This window comes from Odocoileus virginianus, chromosome 15 (assembly GCF_023699985.2).
Source record: "Odocoileus virginianus isolate 20LAN1187 ecotype Illinois chromosome 15, Ovbor_1.2, whole genome shotgun sequence".
Lineage (NCBI taxonomy): Eukaryota > Metazoa > Chordata > Mammalia > Artiodactyla > Cervidae > Odocoileus > Odocoileus virginianus.
In genome coordinates this window covers 46,710,135-46,724,211 of record NC_069688.1, presented here as the reverse complement: position 1 = coordinate 46,724,211, position 14,077 = coordinate 46,710,135, and the positions used below count along the sequence as shown (strand labels likewise).

The window sequence follows — 14,077 nt, the reverse complement described above, 5'->3', positions numbered from 1 at the left end:
GTACAAATGCAAGACTTGGTTATGAGTTCAAGTCATTCAACCATTGAAATAGTAGAAGAAAGAGAATATGGATAAAGTAGGTTAGGTTTGGTACCTTTTGTGAGAGGTTAAGGAAATTATCTTCTGGTTATTTCTGACTTTTCAGTGAACTAGGAACAAAGTCATCACCTGAGGAGAGAATGTAAAAGAGTTAGTTGACTGACATTTTAGCCCAGTCATGGTTTAGTAGCAGGATTGCAATGTGCTGCCAACCTTTCCAATGTGGAAACTGGCATCCTTCTGTTCTGAAAAATATTCTTAATTTCTTTATTTGATTGTCTTCCCCACTCTCATCTTCCTTGTTTATTTCTGTAAGTCCTTTAGTCAGGAGTTGGACGTGTGGACTGGTACTCCTATGGGAAGTCTCTTCTTTCAGCTTTATCTTCTAGTGCTTCTATAGAGTTTTTAATTTTAGCTATCTTATTTTAAAATTTTCCTTACCATCTGATTCTTTAATGGAAGCAATAGCTTCTTATTTAACTTACTAAGGTTTTTGTTTGTTTTGTGATTTGTTTTCTTCTATTCCCTGGATAATCTCTGTTTCCTCCACATTTTATTTTATCTGCTTGCTTATTTTTAGTTTCTGTCTCTTGTGATGTTTTCTTCAGATGCCCGATGATGCTTGGCTGCCCGTGTATGTTTGTGTGGGGCACTGACAAGCTCGGTGTGAGTGGACGGGCCTTGTTACTGGCGGGCTTCATAGGAAGGTGCGCTCGAGGGCAACTAGCTTTTTCATTGTCAGTGTGTAGAGGTCTTTTCTCCAAGGCTGTTGAGTTTTTCAAAGTTTGGGGATGGTAGGTATATATGCCTTTGGGAAACAGCAGGAGAAGAAGGGGAGGGCTTCCTGTCTCCATAGGTAGACCGTTCCTCAGTCCCTCTTCACTGTGAATTGTACTTCTGCCCTGCTCTGTGCCTGATAACCAAGTGCAGAACGTCTACTTCCATCTCTTCTGGAAACAACCTTGGTGGGATGCAGTGGCCATCTGGCTGCCTGGGTAGGGGTGTGGGGTGACATAGTGAGGAACTAATGTGTAAACGTTCCTCCAGTTGTAGCCTTTTATGCTACTCTGTGCTTCAAAGAACTGAGACTCTGAGATTCTTTAGGGCAAATGAATCAGCTCATTCTCATGTGGATCCCTCCACTCCAGCTTGGTCCCATTAAGTCACTTACCACTCCTCCAGTAGCTTCCTGTCGCTCAAAGTTTGGGGCTTGCTTTTTTGTTGTTTTGTTTCATTTTTCTTCTTTGGAGAACTCTGATATGCTAACGTAGTTTCCCTGTTCACTTACTGATGTATTTGTCCTGTTAACAAGGAGAGGGGAAAGGAGATAAACATATGTGCTCAGTCTACCAGGTTTTTCCAGAACCTGTCCACGCTCCCTCAAGGGTGATAATCACAATAACTAACATTTATTGAGTACTTAACTTTATGCCAGACTCTGTTCTAAGCACCTTACATTTATTAACTTTGTATTCATAACAATCTTGTGTGTGTGTGTTAGTCACTCAGTCGTATCTGCCTCTTTGCTATCCCACAGACTATAGCCCACCAGGTTCCTCTGTCTGTGGAATTCTCCAGGCAAGAATACTGGAGTGGGTTGCCATTCCCTTCTCCAGGGGATCTTCCCAACCCAGGAATTGAACCCAGGTCTCCTGCATTGCAGGCAGATGCTTTACCATCTGAGCCACTAGGTTGAATATTTATTGAGTACATAACTATATGCTCGACACTGTTCTCAGCACTTTACATTTGCTAACCTTGTATTCATAACAATCTTGTGAGACAAGTACTATTATTATTGCCATTTTACAGATGAAGAAAGTAAGGCACAGTGAATTCAAGTAACCTGCCAGAGTTATGAAACTAGTAAACGTGGAGCTAGCATTCAAACACAGCTGTCGACTGTAGACATCTCCTGCTTAACGTTCTCCCATAGAATCCCACTCCTTCTTTTATAATCCAAGCAATAGCGTGTCATCTGTGCTCTCTGTGATCGGGTCAGGGTACCTCTCCAGTCTCATCTCTGTCTACTCCATCCTTGACCTCAAGTCTTTGACCTTGTATTCTATTCATACTGAACTTCTTTCCCTGAATCCACCATATTCTTATGATCCTCATGCCTTTTTTCATGCTGTCCCTCCATCCCAAACATTCCTTTATTCTCCAGAATGCTCAGTATAGTGATAGGGTGTTTTAAGATATACTTGGATGCATGCCCAGTCATGTCTGACTCTTTGCAACCCCATGGACTATCACCCACCAGGCTCTTCTGTTCCTGGAATTTTCCAGTCAAGACTACTGGAGTGGGTTGCCATTTCCTCCTCCAGGGAGCATATACTTATAAATTGATTATTTGTATAATTTATTTCATATAGCAATCAACTCATACTTTTGATTTAACCCTAATATCTGCTTGAAAAATGCATAATTATATAAATTAATATTCCACTGTGTATGAAGGGTTCTTATGTCTCATCAAACACTTATCTCCTCAGATTTGATTGTATTGAGAGTGAGATTTAAAATTCTTTTGGAGTTTAAGTGAAAAAGTGTATGCTAAAAAATTCTAACCTTCTAACCTGTTTTCTAACCTTCTCTTATTGTTTTTTAACAGCTTTTTCTTCCTCTTGCAAATCTGGAATGTTCACCAAATGTTGAAACTTTCCTTTGCAAAGCTTTTGTACCAACCTGCACTGAGCAAATTCATGTGGTTCCACCCTGTCGGAAATTTTGTGAGAAAGTGTATTCTGATTGCAAGAAATTAATGGACACTTTTGATATCCGATGGCCTGAGGAACTTGAATGTGATAGGTAAATTATGTTTTCAGCTGAAAGCTACTGATGATATTTTCATGTTGGTATCAATTTTCAAGAATGTTAGTGACAAGCTTTCATTATTTGTCAACAACTATTTATTGCACACTTAATATATGTTAGGCACGTGTATATCAGCATTGTACACAGTGGTGAGCAAAACCAGACTTGGTTCTTGTTTTTAGAGAACTTACAGTGGGGTGGGAGGAATAGAGAGTAATCAAATAAGCATAAAATTAAATGCACAATTACACCTGTGTTAATACAACAAGTGAGGGTGCAAAGTTCTGTGAGAATGAATTAAGATGCCTTTGCTCTAAACTGGGGGGAAAAGGGTATTATTATCAATTCATGGGCCTTTCTGCATGTGTCTTGATTAATTACTTTTGTCTGCTAATCTCTAGACATTGAGAGCTAGTAATTTGAAATATTCTACTGACATAATGAGACTCCATGTAATAAATCTGGGAACGATGGTGACGGTTCTCTTTTTGTTTCTTTATCCATAGACTAAAGAAACTCTAGAGCCTTTGTGGAGCTCATACACTTCTGCTAGATGCATAATCACTTTCTAGAACAACTGATAATACATAGTAAAAGTGAAAGTATTCTTACTGTACATCTTAGGAAATCCCCTTCTATGGAAACTTTTCCCCAAACAAGGGATCATATGCAAGAATACTTATTGTAGCATTACTCATAATTTTTTTTAATGAGAAAAAGTCTGGGGGCTTCCCTGGTGGTCCACTAGTTAAGAATTTGCCTTGCAGTGCAGGGAACACTGGTCCGGGAAGATACTACATGGCACAGAGCAGCTAAGTCCGTGCTCCACAATTACTGAGCCCACACCCTCGAGCCCATGAGCTGCAACTGCTGAAGCCTGTGTGCCCCGAGTCTGTGTCCGCAGCCAGAGGAGCCCCCGCACCCACAAAGAGTAGCCCTCACTCACCGAAACTAGGGGAAGCCCTCGCGAGCAAGGAAGAACCATCACAGCCAAAAAAATAAGATTTCTTTAAATGAGAAAAAGTCTGAAAGCCCATTGTAATAATAAGTAAATTGTGATGTACTTACACGCTAGAATACTGCCATACAGTTATGAGTGTGGTTGTCCTACATTTGTCAATAGAGATAAATCTAAAAATTATAAGTTAAAAAAAAGTGTGATATATATAGCACCATGTCAAAAAAGTTCAAAACCTGTAAAACAATACTGTATAACATTATAGTTGGAAAAAACATATTAAGGGGGGAGAAATAAAAACTGAACTTGTAGTAATGAATACTTTGGAAGAGAGAGAGAAAAGAGAATAGGACCAGAAAGGGGTCCCAACTGTATCTGTAATAAAGTAAAATTGATATACTGCCTTTTGAAAAAACTAGTAGATACATCCATGTTTTTATACAGGCATACATTTTATTATTTTCTGTCCTTTCTAAGGCATATTTAAAATGCTTTCTCCTTTAAAACCTCCACTAATTTCTTTTTTTTTAATTTTTAAATTTTTTGGCCATGTGGTATGTGGGATCTTAGTTCCCCGACCAGGGATCAAACCCATGCCCCCTGTGTTGGAAGCGTGAATCTTAACCACTGGACCCACCAAGGAGGTCCTCCACTAATTTCTAAACCATGTAGCTCCTCCAAAATAATTCTGGGTGTGTAGAAACTCAGTGATAAAGTTCTGCACAAAACAGAAATATCACTTGTATCATTCTGGACTGCCCTGAACAAGAGGGGCAAACAGCCATACCGCAACAAAATGGTGATGTGAGTTCCGCTGGTCCTCAGCCTTCTTCTTGGTGATCTTCTTGCCCTTCTTTATAAACTTAGAAATCACTTGAACTTTGTCTTCTCCACCCAGGAAATGATCTCATTTCAGTCATTTTAATTGTCATCACCTTACTATGTGGCTGATCTACTTTGCTTATGGATGTTAGAAAATAAAAATTCATTTCCCCAAGACTTATATTTCAAAATATTTCAAACAGATAAGTCAGCATCTTTTTGTCTAGAGACTACCAATCAAGATAAATTATTTCTTAAACACTTAGCCTTGAAATCAGAATTTATTTAACAGTTATTAATTGATTGTTTTCCAAGTAAGGGAGTTTTCATGTTCACTTGTCTGATACTTAATATATATGTTAAGTGTATTGGGGCCTCATTAACAACTACAAGTTTTTAGTCAATTTCAAAACTTCCTCCCCAACTGTAAACCTGTATCTGCTTAAGTTTGTATGTCTCCCCATCAGTTATGAATGCATAAGGAAGGACTTCCCTGGCAGCCCAGTGGTTTAAGAGTCCATGCTACCAATAAAGGGGGTGCAGGTTCAATCTTAGGGAACTAAGATTCCACATGCTATGTGGCTGGGCCAAAAGATTTTAAAATGATAATAATAATAATAAAAGAATTTTAAAGTGAATGCATAAGGAATATTTTATAGTTGTGAAGTATAGCATTAAAATAGTAACTCAAAAATGTTGGCTTCTTTTATTTATTTATTTATTTTTAAATCTTTACAGATTACAGTACTGTGATGAGTCTGTTCCTGCAACTTTTAACCCACACACAGAACTTCTTGGTCCTCACAAGAAATCAGAACAAATCCGAAGAGACATTGGATTTTGGTGTCCAAGGCATCTTAAGACTTCTGGGGGACAAGGCTATAAGTTTCTGGGAATTGACCAATGTGCACCTCCATGCCCCAACATGTATTTTAAAAGTGATGAGCTAGAGTTTGCAAAAAGTTTTATTGGAATAGTTTCAATATTTTGTCTCTGTGCAACCCTTTTCACATTCCTTACTTTTTTAATTGATGTCAGAAGATTCAGATACCCAGAGCGACCTATTATATATTACTCTGTCTGTTACAGCATTGTATCTCTCATGTACTTTATCGGATTCTTGCTAGGCAATAGCACGGCGTGCAATAAGGCAGATGAGAAACTGGAACTTGGCGACACAGTTGTTCTAGGCTCTCAAAATAAGGCTTGCACCATTTTGTTCATGTTTTTGTATTTTTTCACCATGGCTGGCACTGTGTGGTGGGTGATGCTTACCATTACTTGGTTCTTAGCTGCTGGCAGAAAATGGAGTTGTGAGGCCATTGAACAAAAAGGAGTGTGGTTTCATGCTGTTGCGTGGGGAATACCAGGTTTTCTCACCATTATGCTTCTTGCCATGAACAAAGTTGAAGGAGACAACATTAGTGGGGTCTGCTTCGTGGGCCTTTACGACCTGGATGCTTCTCGCTACTTCGTCCTCTTGCCACTGTGCCTTTGCGTGTTTGTCGGGCTGTCTCTTCTCTTAGCTGGCATTATTTCCTTAAATCACGTTCGACAGGTTATACAGCATGATGGCCGGAACCAAGAGAAACTGAAGAAGTTTATGATTCGAATTGGAGTCTTCAGTGGCCTGTATCTTGTGCCATTAGTAACTCTTCTGGGGTGCTACGTCTACGAGCAAGTAAACAGGATTACCTGGGAGATAACTTGGGTCTCTGACCACTGTCGTCAGTACCATATCCCATGTCCTTATCAGGTAAAGGCTATCATTTCTATTATTTCACTATTTAATTTTAACATGGCGTTCCCTGGAAATATCTTTGAATTTGTCATGCAGCTAAAATTAGATTTCAGGTGAGAAAATCCAGTAGAGGGAAATGTTCCCTAGGCATCAGTTGAAACTGGGAGGAGTTGTTTCCTCAAGTTTTAGCTTCAGTTACAAAGATAGTAAAGTGCCTCATTTAGCTGTTCTTTTAAAAATTAAGTTAGATTGCAAAAGCAGATGAATGGTAATGAAGAATAGAGTCAGAAGAACAGGCTATTGTCATAGGGAGAAGAAAAGGAACTTTTGCTCAATTGGGAGTAGTTTTTAATTCTTTAGTTAGTTGAGAAAACCCTTATTTGGGTTTATAATAAGATGATATGTAATATATAATTTTATATTTTGCTCGTATACACTTACAGAATTTTTGCCTAAACTATCCTGTCATTTCTTATGACAAAAAGCACAATTAAAACAAAACATGATTCATGTGTTTCTGATACTTCTGATTAAAATTGTGATGTTAAGATTTAAAAGTATCTGAAAATAGAAAATCTCTTAGAACATTTTAGTTGACTTTTTAAAATAGAAGCTTTGTTTTTAATAGATTTTATAAAATTTTCTTGAATATCTATATATGGCTACTGTTGCTTGTGAGTGCTATATCATCACAGTATATCAGATCAAGCAATGTATGGACTGAATTATTTTACGTAGTAATTTATATTCTAGAAAGGTACTGCACTGTAACAGTGAAACCTGTTTTACATACTGGTGTGTGGGGATAATGGTTTTACCTGCCTTACAGCCTGTCCGGAGTCTGTTATCCACCATCTGCTTTTACTGTATTATCAGTAAGGAAGTACTCTTAAAGTGATCCTGCCGCATTTTGTCCTAGATTGCTCATATTTTTGGCAAACTTGGGGGGAAGGCAACCATTACATACTACTAAAAAGTATAAGATATATGATGTTTTAAGATTACGTCTCATGTAAAGAAAAACTGTATTAGAAGATAAAGTGAAAATTCTAATCTTATAATGGGGAAGGACTTTATGATATAAAATTCAGGAGCTATGAAAGAAAAGATTGCTAAATTTGACTAAGGGAAATTTTTTTTTCAGATTCTGCATGGCAAAAAACCCCACCATAATCAAAGTCAGGAGACCAACTGGGAAATTTTATTCACACTTAACATCATAATTAAAGGGCTAATTTCCTTGTTTATAAAGAGGTCCTATAGATCAATAAGAAAAAAATGAACAATCTGGTATATAAATGACAAAAGGATATGTCAAGAGGTCACAAAAAAGGAACATAAAACAAGCTATTCTTAACATAAGAAAAATGCAAATTAAAATTATAATAAAATCATATTTCTGCTTATGACATGACAAATGTGGTTTTATAACCACTATATTGATGAAACTGTGGCAGAATACACGTTCTAGACTTTGCTGCTCAATTAGTTCAACCTTTTGTGGAAAGAATTTTGATAATATCCATTATTTTAAATGCACGTACTCTTTGATCCTGTCCTTCTGGGACTTTATCAACAGATCTGCTCACAGATGTGAGATATTACATACATACAAAGATAGTCACTGTAACATTATTTGCAATGACAATAGGAAATAACCTGAACATCTATTAGTAGGGGTAGTTGAATAAATTATAGTTCATTCACACAATGGAGCGGCCTTTAAAAAGAATGTCCTACTTACACTGATATAGAATGGTTTCCAAGAAATACTAGTAAGTGTAAAAAGAAAGATATAATGCCGAATGTATAGCATTTTGATATTGTATAACATTTTAAAAATATTTGAAAGTTTATACTTGAAAGAAAAGTGTGATTTAATTTTTACAAAATTTCCACATTTTTTTCATTTTACTGATGCTTACTTTGTTCTCACTAACCTAGTTTTTGTAACATAAACATCAATAGTGCATAAAGACTCTAAATACTATGCTGTTAAAAATGAGTTTAAATGTATTTTTTTAATAGATTGTAGTTAAGGAAAATAGATAAATATTGAGTGGCACATATTTGGGGAATTATAAGAGGCTGCTATACTTACAGAAAAAAAAAAAAGCCAGATATCAAGCCAAGATGTAAAGACATCCTTCCTAAATGTATTTAATGTGTTTTTCCCTTTCTAGTTATATATTTTGATAAAAGTTCTTTGTTCAGAACTTCTGTGAGGAATGTATTACACTTATATCACTATTCATTATGCCATATCAAACAGTTCATAAGACCAACTGATTTATACTTTTGTTCAAGTTTTGCATTAACTGTATAGATTTCTCTTTACTTTAAATTTATCACTGAAATTCTTCTTATTTTTTGCAGGTAAATACAGAAACTCGACCAGAACTGGCCTTATTTATGATAAAATATCTGATGACATTAATTGTTGGCATCTCTGCTGTCTTCTGGGTTGGAAGCAAAAAGACATGCACAGAATGGGCTGGATTTTTTAAACGAAATCGCAAGAAAGAGTAAGCATCTATTGAATTATCTGACATTGTTTTAAAATAATAGATCAAATACCAAGGAACTATTCAAATCATCACTGTACTGGAGTTTCACTATATTAACTGTGTTTTCAAACTATAGTCTTTTTTCATCGAGAGAGATGCTTTATTTTAGTATTTGTTACAGTAGTCTTTCACATATACTATTCTATTGAAATATAAATACAAAGTTTGTAAAATGTACATTTTCTTTCCATGGCTTATAATATATCCAATATTATTACTGCTATCATTGAGTTCATTGTTTTGGATTCAGCATTGTAAATAATTTTATCCTTTTTTTATCAGTGATAAAAGATGAAATGGGTCAAATATCAATATATATTAAGCAACATAGAATATGATTCAAATGTGGTATATGATCATTACCTTTGAATTTTATTACACATAGTACTGACTTAACATGCCACTTATTTGCCCTTTTTAAGATGGTAAAAATTTCAACTTATGGAGTATTCTTTAACAACATAGTAGACTTACATTTATGAGTAAATAGTTAATTTTATTATTTACATATGTTATAGATTATGTACAATTGATGTAATATAGAGTTTTAAAACTGTTTCCAATTGGTTTGATTACTGGAATTTTTGTGGTAAAAATTTTAGAACCTTTTTACAAATTAACTTTTGAAGTCTGAAGAACTCATTTAACTGGACTTTAATTTCTTTGAACTATTACTATATCTCTATCCCTGTCGGCTCAGATGGTAAAGACTCCACCTGCAATGCGGGAGACCTGGATTGGATCCCTGGGTCAGGAAGGTCCCCGGAGGAGGGCATGGCAACCCACTCCAGTATTCTTGCCTGGAAAATTCCATAAACAGAGGAGCCTGGCAGGCTACAGTTTATGGAGTCGGACACAACTGAGTGACTAAGCACATCCCATATTTATGTGCCCACACTTACTTCAGAATAACTTGCTATAACTTGAATATTAGAAAGAAAACAGTTGTATTTAAACAAAGACCATTAATTATATTCTATACTCTCTCTCTCTGGTTTACTTTCATATTTTATATCTTTGTTTATGATACACATACAAATAATCCCCTACTTTATGCAAGTTTGAGTTTTTTTGCCCTCATCTTTAATTTCTTTCTACTATTTATGCTGACAAAAGCCCCTGACAGTGTATGCACAAAAGATTTCACTTTGTGGCAATCTACTTATATCTCATAGTATTTATAATCTTAGATTTTTATAAATAATGTAAATCATATAGAATCTAACTTGAATGAATAAGGATTTTTGGCACAAGATGTATGATATGCTTTACGGTTTCTATTATAACACTTAACCTTTATCCAGTAAACTCTCTTCTTGAATTTTCTTACAGTCCAATCAGTGAAAGTCGAAGAGTGTTACAGGAGTCATGTGAGTTTTTCTTAAAGCACAATTCTAAAGTTAAACACAAAAAGAAGCACTACAAGCCAAGTTCACATAAACTGAAGGTCATTTCCAAGTCCATGGGGACCAGCAGAGGAGTGACGGCCAATCATGGTACTTCTGCAGTAGCAATCACTAGCCACGATTACTTAGGACAAGAAGCTCTGACCGAAGTACAGACTTCACCAGAAACATCAGTGAGAGAGGTGGGAGCGGATGGAGCGAGCACCCCCAAGTTAAGAGACCGGGACTGTGAGGGGCCTGCCTCCCCAGCAGCACCCAGCTCCAGACTCTGCGGGGAACAGACGGACAGGAGAGGCCAAGGCCGGGCAGGCAACGTGAATGACCAGAGCAGTGTGTCTGAAAGTGCGCGGAGTGAAGGAAGGTGAGCTTGGACTTGCTTCTCTTAAATCGTATGACTATTTCAAATACTGCCTTACACATTTTTCATTAAAGCATAACATTTTCATTTCCAGCATAAAGCTGGAAAGAAAGCATTCTTTGAGATGACAGGTCTATACATTTTTAGTCCAAGTCAGTTTAGGGTTAAGAAGTCTGAATTCTGCCTATAAATGCTCTTTTATAGTTTAATTCTTAGTATTGGGAAGAACCTTTCATGTATATTGTTCAAATAGAAAAGTAATGTTTATTTCTATGGTAATTGTTAAGAGTTGCTTGTGAATTTAGGGAAATGTTTGATTCATGTACAATACAGGCTATTAAATTTCAATTAGCCCTACATTATAATACTGTCTAAAAGGTATTTGTCATTTTATATGAGTTTGATTATAAAATGTTTTTATTTTCTGAACATGAAAGGATATTGACATTACCTTTAATGAATTTTTCCAAATGATCATAAGTGATCTAAACACAGGTAAGTATTGAATTAGCCAAAATATTGACAGCTGACTACTTTAAGGTCTCAATGCTGTCTTACCTTATCCTCCCAAACTAGACCAAATGTACCTCCAACAGCTTTTGCATGCTAGATTATGTATTATTAGATAAGTGCCTTTATTGTCCCCTAGATTTGTAAACTCCTCAAAGGTGAAGCTGAGGTCACACTCATCTTTGTGCTCCCAGCCTCTTACACAGGGTCTAATCCATGTGGGAGAATCAACAAAAGGTTTGCTAAACTAAGGGCAGGAATCCTGTCTTATTGCCCATGAGATACCATGCCTAGCCCGTACAGGGGTGGTGCTTGATGAAGTTTCTGAAGTTAGCAAAAATTGTATTTGAAAATAAATTATTTGTACTTTGAGGTGTTAAGAGTATGCATAAAGAGTTAATTATTTTCTGGTAAAAGTGGTTACTGGTTAGGAGTAAAACTCATGGAAAGAGAAATAGCAGTTGTAAGGACATCCAGCATCATGTCTGTGCTTTGGTGTGTATGTACATCAGCTTTTGTTGTGTGACCTAGGGTGACCCCGAAGAGTGATGTCCCCGAAGCTGGCCCAGTACAGAGCAACAGTATGCAGGCGTCCAGTTCTCCAGAGCCAAGCAGCCTCAAAGGCTCAACATCACTGCTTGTTCACTCGGCTTCAGGAGTTGGAAAAGAGCAGGGCGCCGGCGATCATTCAGATACTTGAAAACCAGGTCATCGTGTTACTGAGAAGTGGATTCCTGCTACACTGGAGGTGACAGTACACTGTCTTACAAGAATCACTGTTACAGTCTTCTTTTGCACTTAAAGCTACATCGCCTTTTGTTACACTGAAAACAATAGATTCTGAGAATATGATTCATTTCACACACAGGTTAATGGCGGCAGTATATCTCCCCAAACAGAAATGTGCAGGTTAATAATATTTTTCAAGTTGTGTGGGAGGAGAGACTGTTAGAGGAATCTTCCTTTTCTATTTATGAAGATTCTCCTGTGTCAAAAGTGTTTTAAGTTGTACTATGCTGTTTCACTTTTACAGTATAAAGTCAAGATTTTTCTTTGCTGAAGTATTTAAAACTTATCTTTATAGCATTTTTATATATTTGAAAATGAATTTTTATGTTTTGAACTTTTTTTTTAGAAATCCTTAAGTCTATTCAGATATTTTTATTATATTATTCCAATAGCTGATTTTAGCACTATTTTGGTAGCTTTTACATTGAATTTCTAAGAAAATAAGTATTCTTTTGTAGTATAAAAAACAGTTGATACACTGAAATTCATTTATAATGGAAATTCAACTTTCAAAATCTATTTACCTTATCATCTTCAATGTGTGAATTTTATAAAGTCTAGTTGTTTTAGGAATTTCACAGATCTATTATGCAATTGAAATAAGGTGCTTACTGAGTGTCCAATGTTGATAATATTATGCTGCTGACTGATCCTTCTGATTTTTTTAAATGAAATGTTCTGAAGGATTAGTAGATGAATTGTTACTCTTTTATAAATTAAGCCACGTGCAAGATGAATTGTTACTGTTTTATAAATTAAGCCAAGTGCAATTGATTCCTTTTTTTTAATATATCATGACTACCCGAGATTGTGTTTGTATGACCATTTACAATTGCTTATACATTTAACTTTTGTTTTTTAACATTTAGAACACTGCAGACTTTTTGCATTTTTGCAGTATCTTTCTCAGACATAATGTAGAATTCATCTGTGCAGCTAAGTAGGATTCTGCTGAATATTCAAACATGTGCTAGCAGTATTAGTGCCAAACAAATGGGAAAAAAAATATGTAGTCCTGATAAACAGAAAATGTATTTCATATACTCTGAAATATTAAAGAATTTTCTTAATTTTGTTTTCAATGAATATCTTTCCCTGAACAAAGCTTTCTTATGCTTTTGGTTTTTTCCCTCTATTTAACATTCTGTTAAAGCATAAAAAGAAAATCATCATGTACTGTATGAAAAATGTAAATATTAACTTTTCCACATTTTTTAACTTTATATACAAAAATTTTGTGTGATCTTTTCAGTAATAAAATGTTCTCTGTATATGAGATTATAGAGTAGTCTATGGTTATGCACAGTGTTCCTGGCCCAAGAAGTGGTATAGTTTTTCAGATTGGTGGCTCTATGACTAATAAGACAGAATAGGCTCTTTTTTACCTGGACAATCAAAAGACAGTCAAGACTTGTGTTATTTTTTCTTTGTCACAGTTTCTTCTCAAAGTATGATTCTTGTTCAGTCACTGAGTCACATCCCACTCTTTGCGACCCCATGGACTGCAGCATGCCAGGCTGTCTTCCACCATCTCCTGGAGTTTGCTCAAGTTCATGTCTATTGAGTTGGTAATGTATAGTATAATTATAGAACTGTTTTTGTCATAACTTTTTAAAGCCAAGTGTAGACCTGGGATATGGGATAAAGCAAAGGGAACCCAGGACCCTATTTTCACTTCTGACAATGAGAAATAAAATAAGATCATCCTGATAACATTAGAAAAATCTAATAAGATCATGTGAAATTGCCAGGTTAAGATTTTGGGAGAAGAGAAATTCACACTGCCAAGCCCAACATTTGGAGCTTCTTTTGCATAGGAAGCATTTGACAATTCGGAAAAGCTGGCTGAGACATTGAACGGTGCTGTTATCAGTCTCAAACTCTAGAAGACGAGGACAAGGAGAAGGGAGTCAGAATTGTGGCCTCAAAGGGATGCATCCTAGGAGTAGGATGAACTATAAGGAAAGCAACTCTGCTTTGTTATCTGGGTGGACTAGAAAAGTCTCTAACCCTGGAATTAGAATAAGGTGGATAACTGTGACCATCAGGCACCAGGCAGAAGCAAATGAA

The 14,077-nt window shown here is 36.1% G+C and overlaps 1 protein-coding gene across 2 annotated transcripts in view; it reads left to right on the top strand.

Annotated features, from left to right (window-relative positions):
- FZD6 (frizzled class receptor 6) overlaps positions 1-13,731 on the top strand; it is a 35,447-nt gene extending 21,716 nt beyond the window's left edge. The window contains exons 3-8 of one of the 2 annotated variants that reach the window (XM_070477310.1): positions 2,654-2,850; positions 5,375-6,392; positions 8,754-8,902; positions 10,277-10,711; positions 11,750-11,966; positions 13,444-13,731. In XM_070477310.1, the coding sequence (XP_070333411.1) occupies positions 2,654-2,850; positions 5,375-6,392; positions 8,754-8,902; positions 10,277-10,711; positions 11,750-11,918 (1,968 nt within the window). In that variant the 3' untranslated portion in view covers positions 11,919-11,966; positions 13,444-13,731. Of the gene's footprint in view, positions 1-2,653; positions 2,851-5,374; positions 6,393-8,753; positions 8,903-10,276; positions 10,712-11,749; positions 13,284-13,443 lie in introns of those variants that run through there. The other variant, XM_070477308.1, reaches the window with a different exon arrangement.
- The last annotated feature ends 346 nt before the right edge of the window (positions 13,732-14,077 follow it).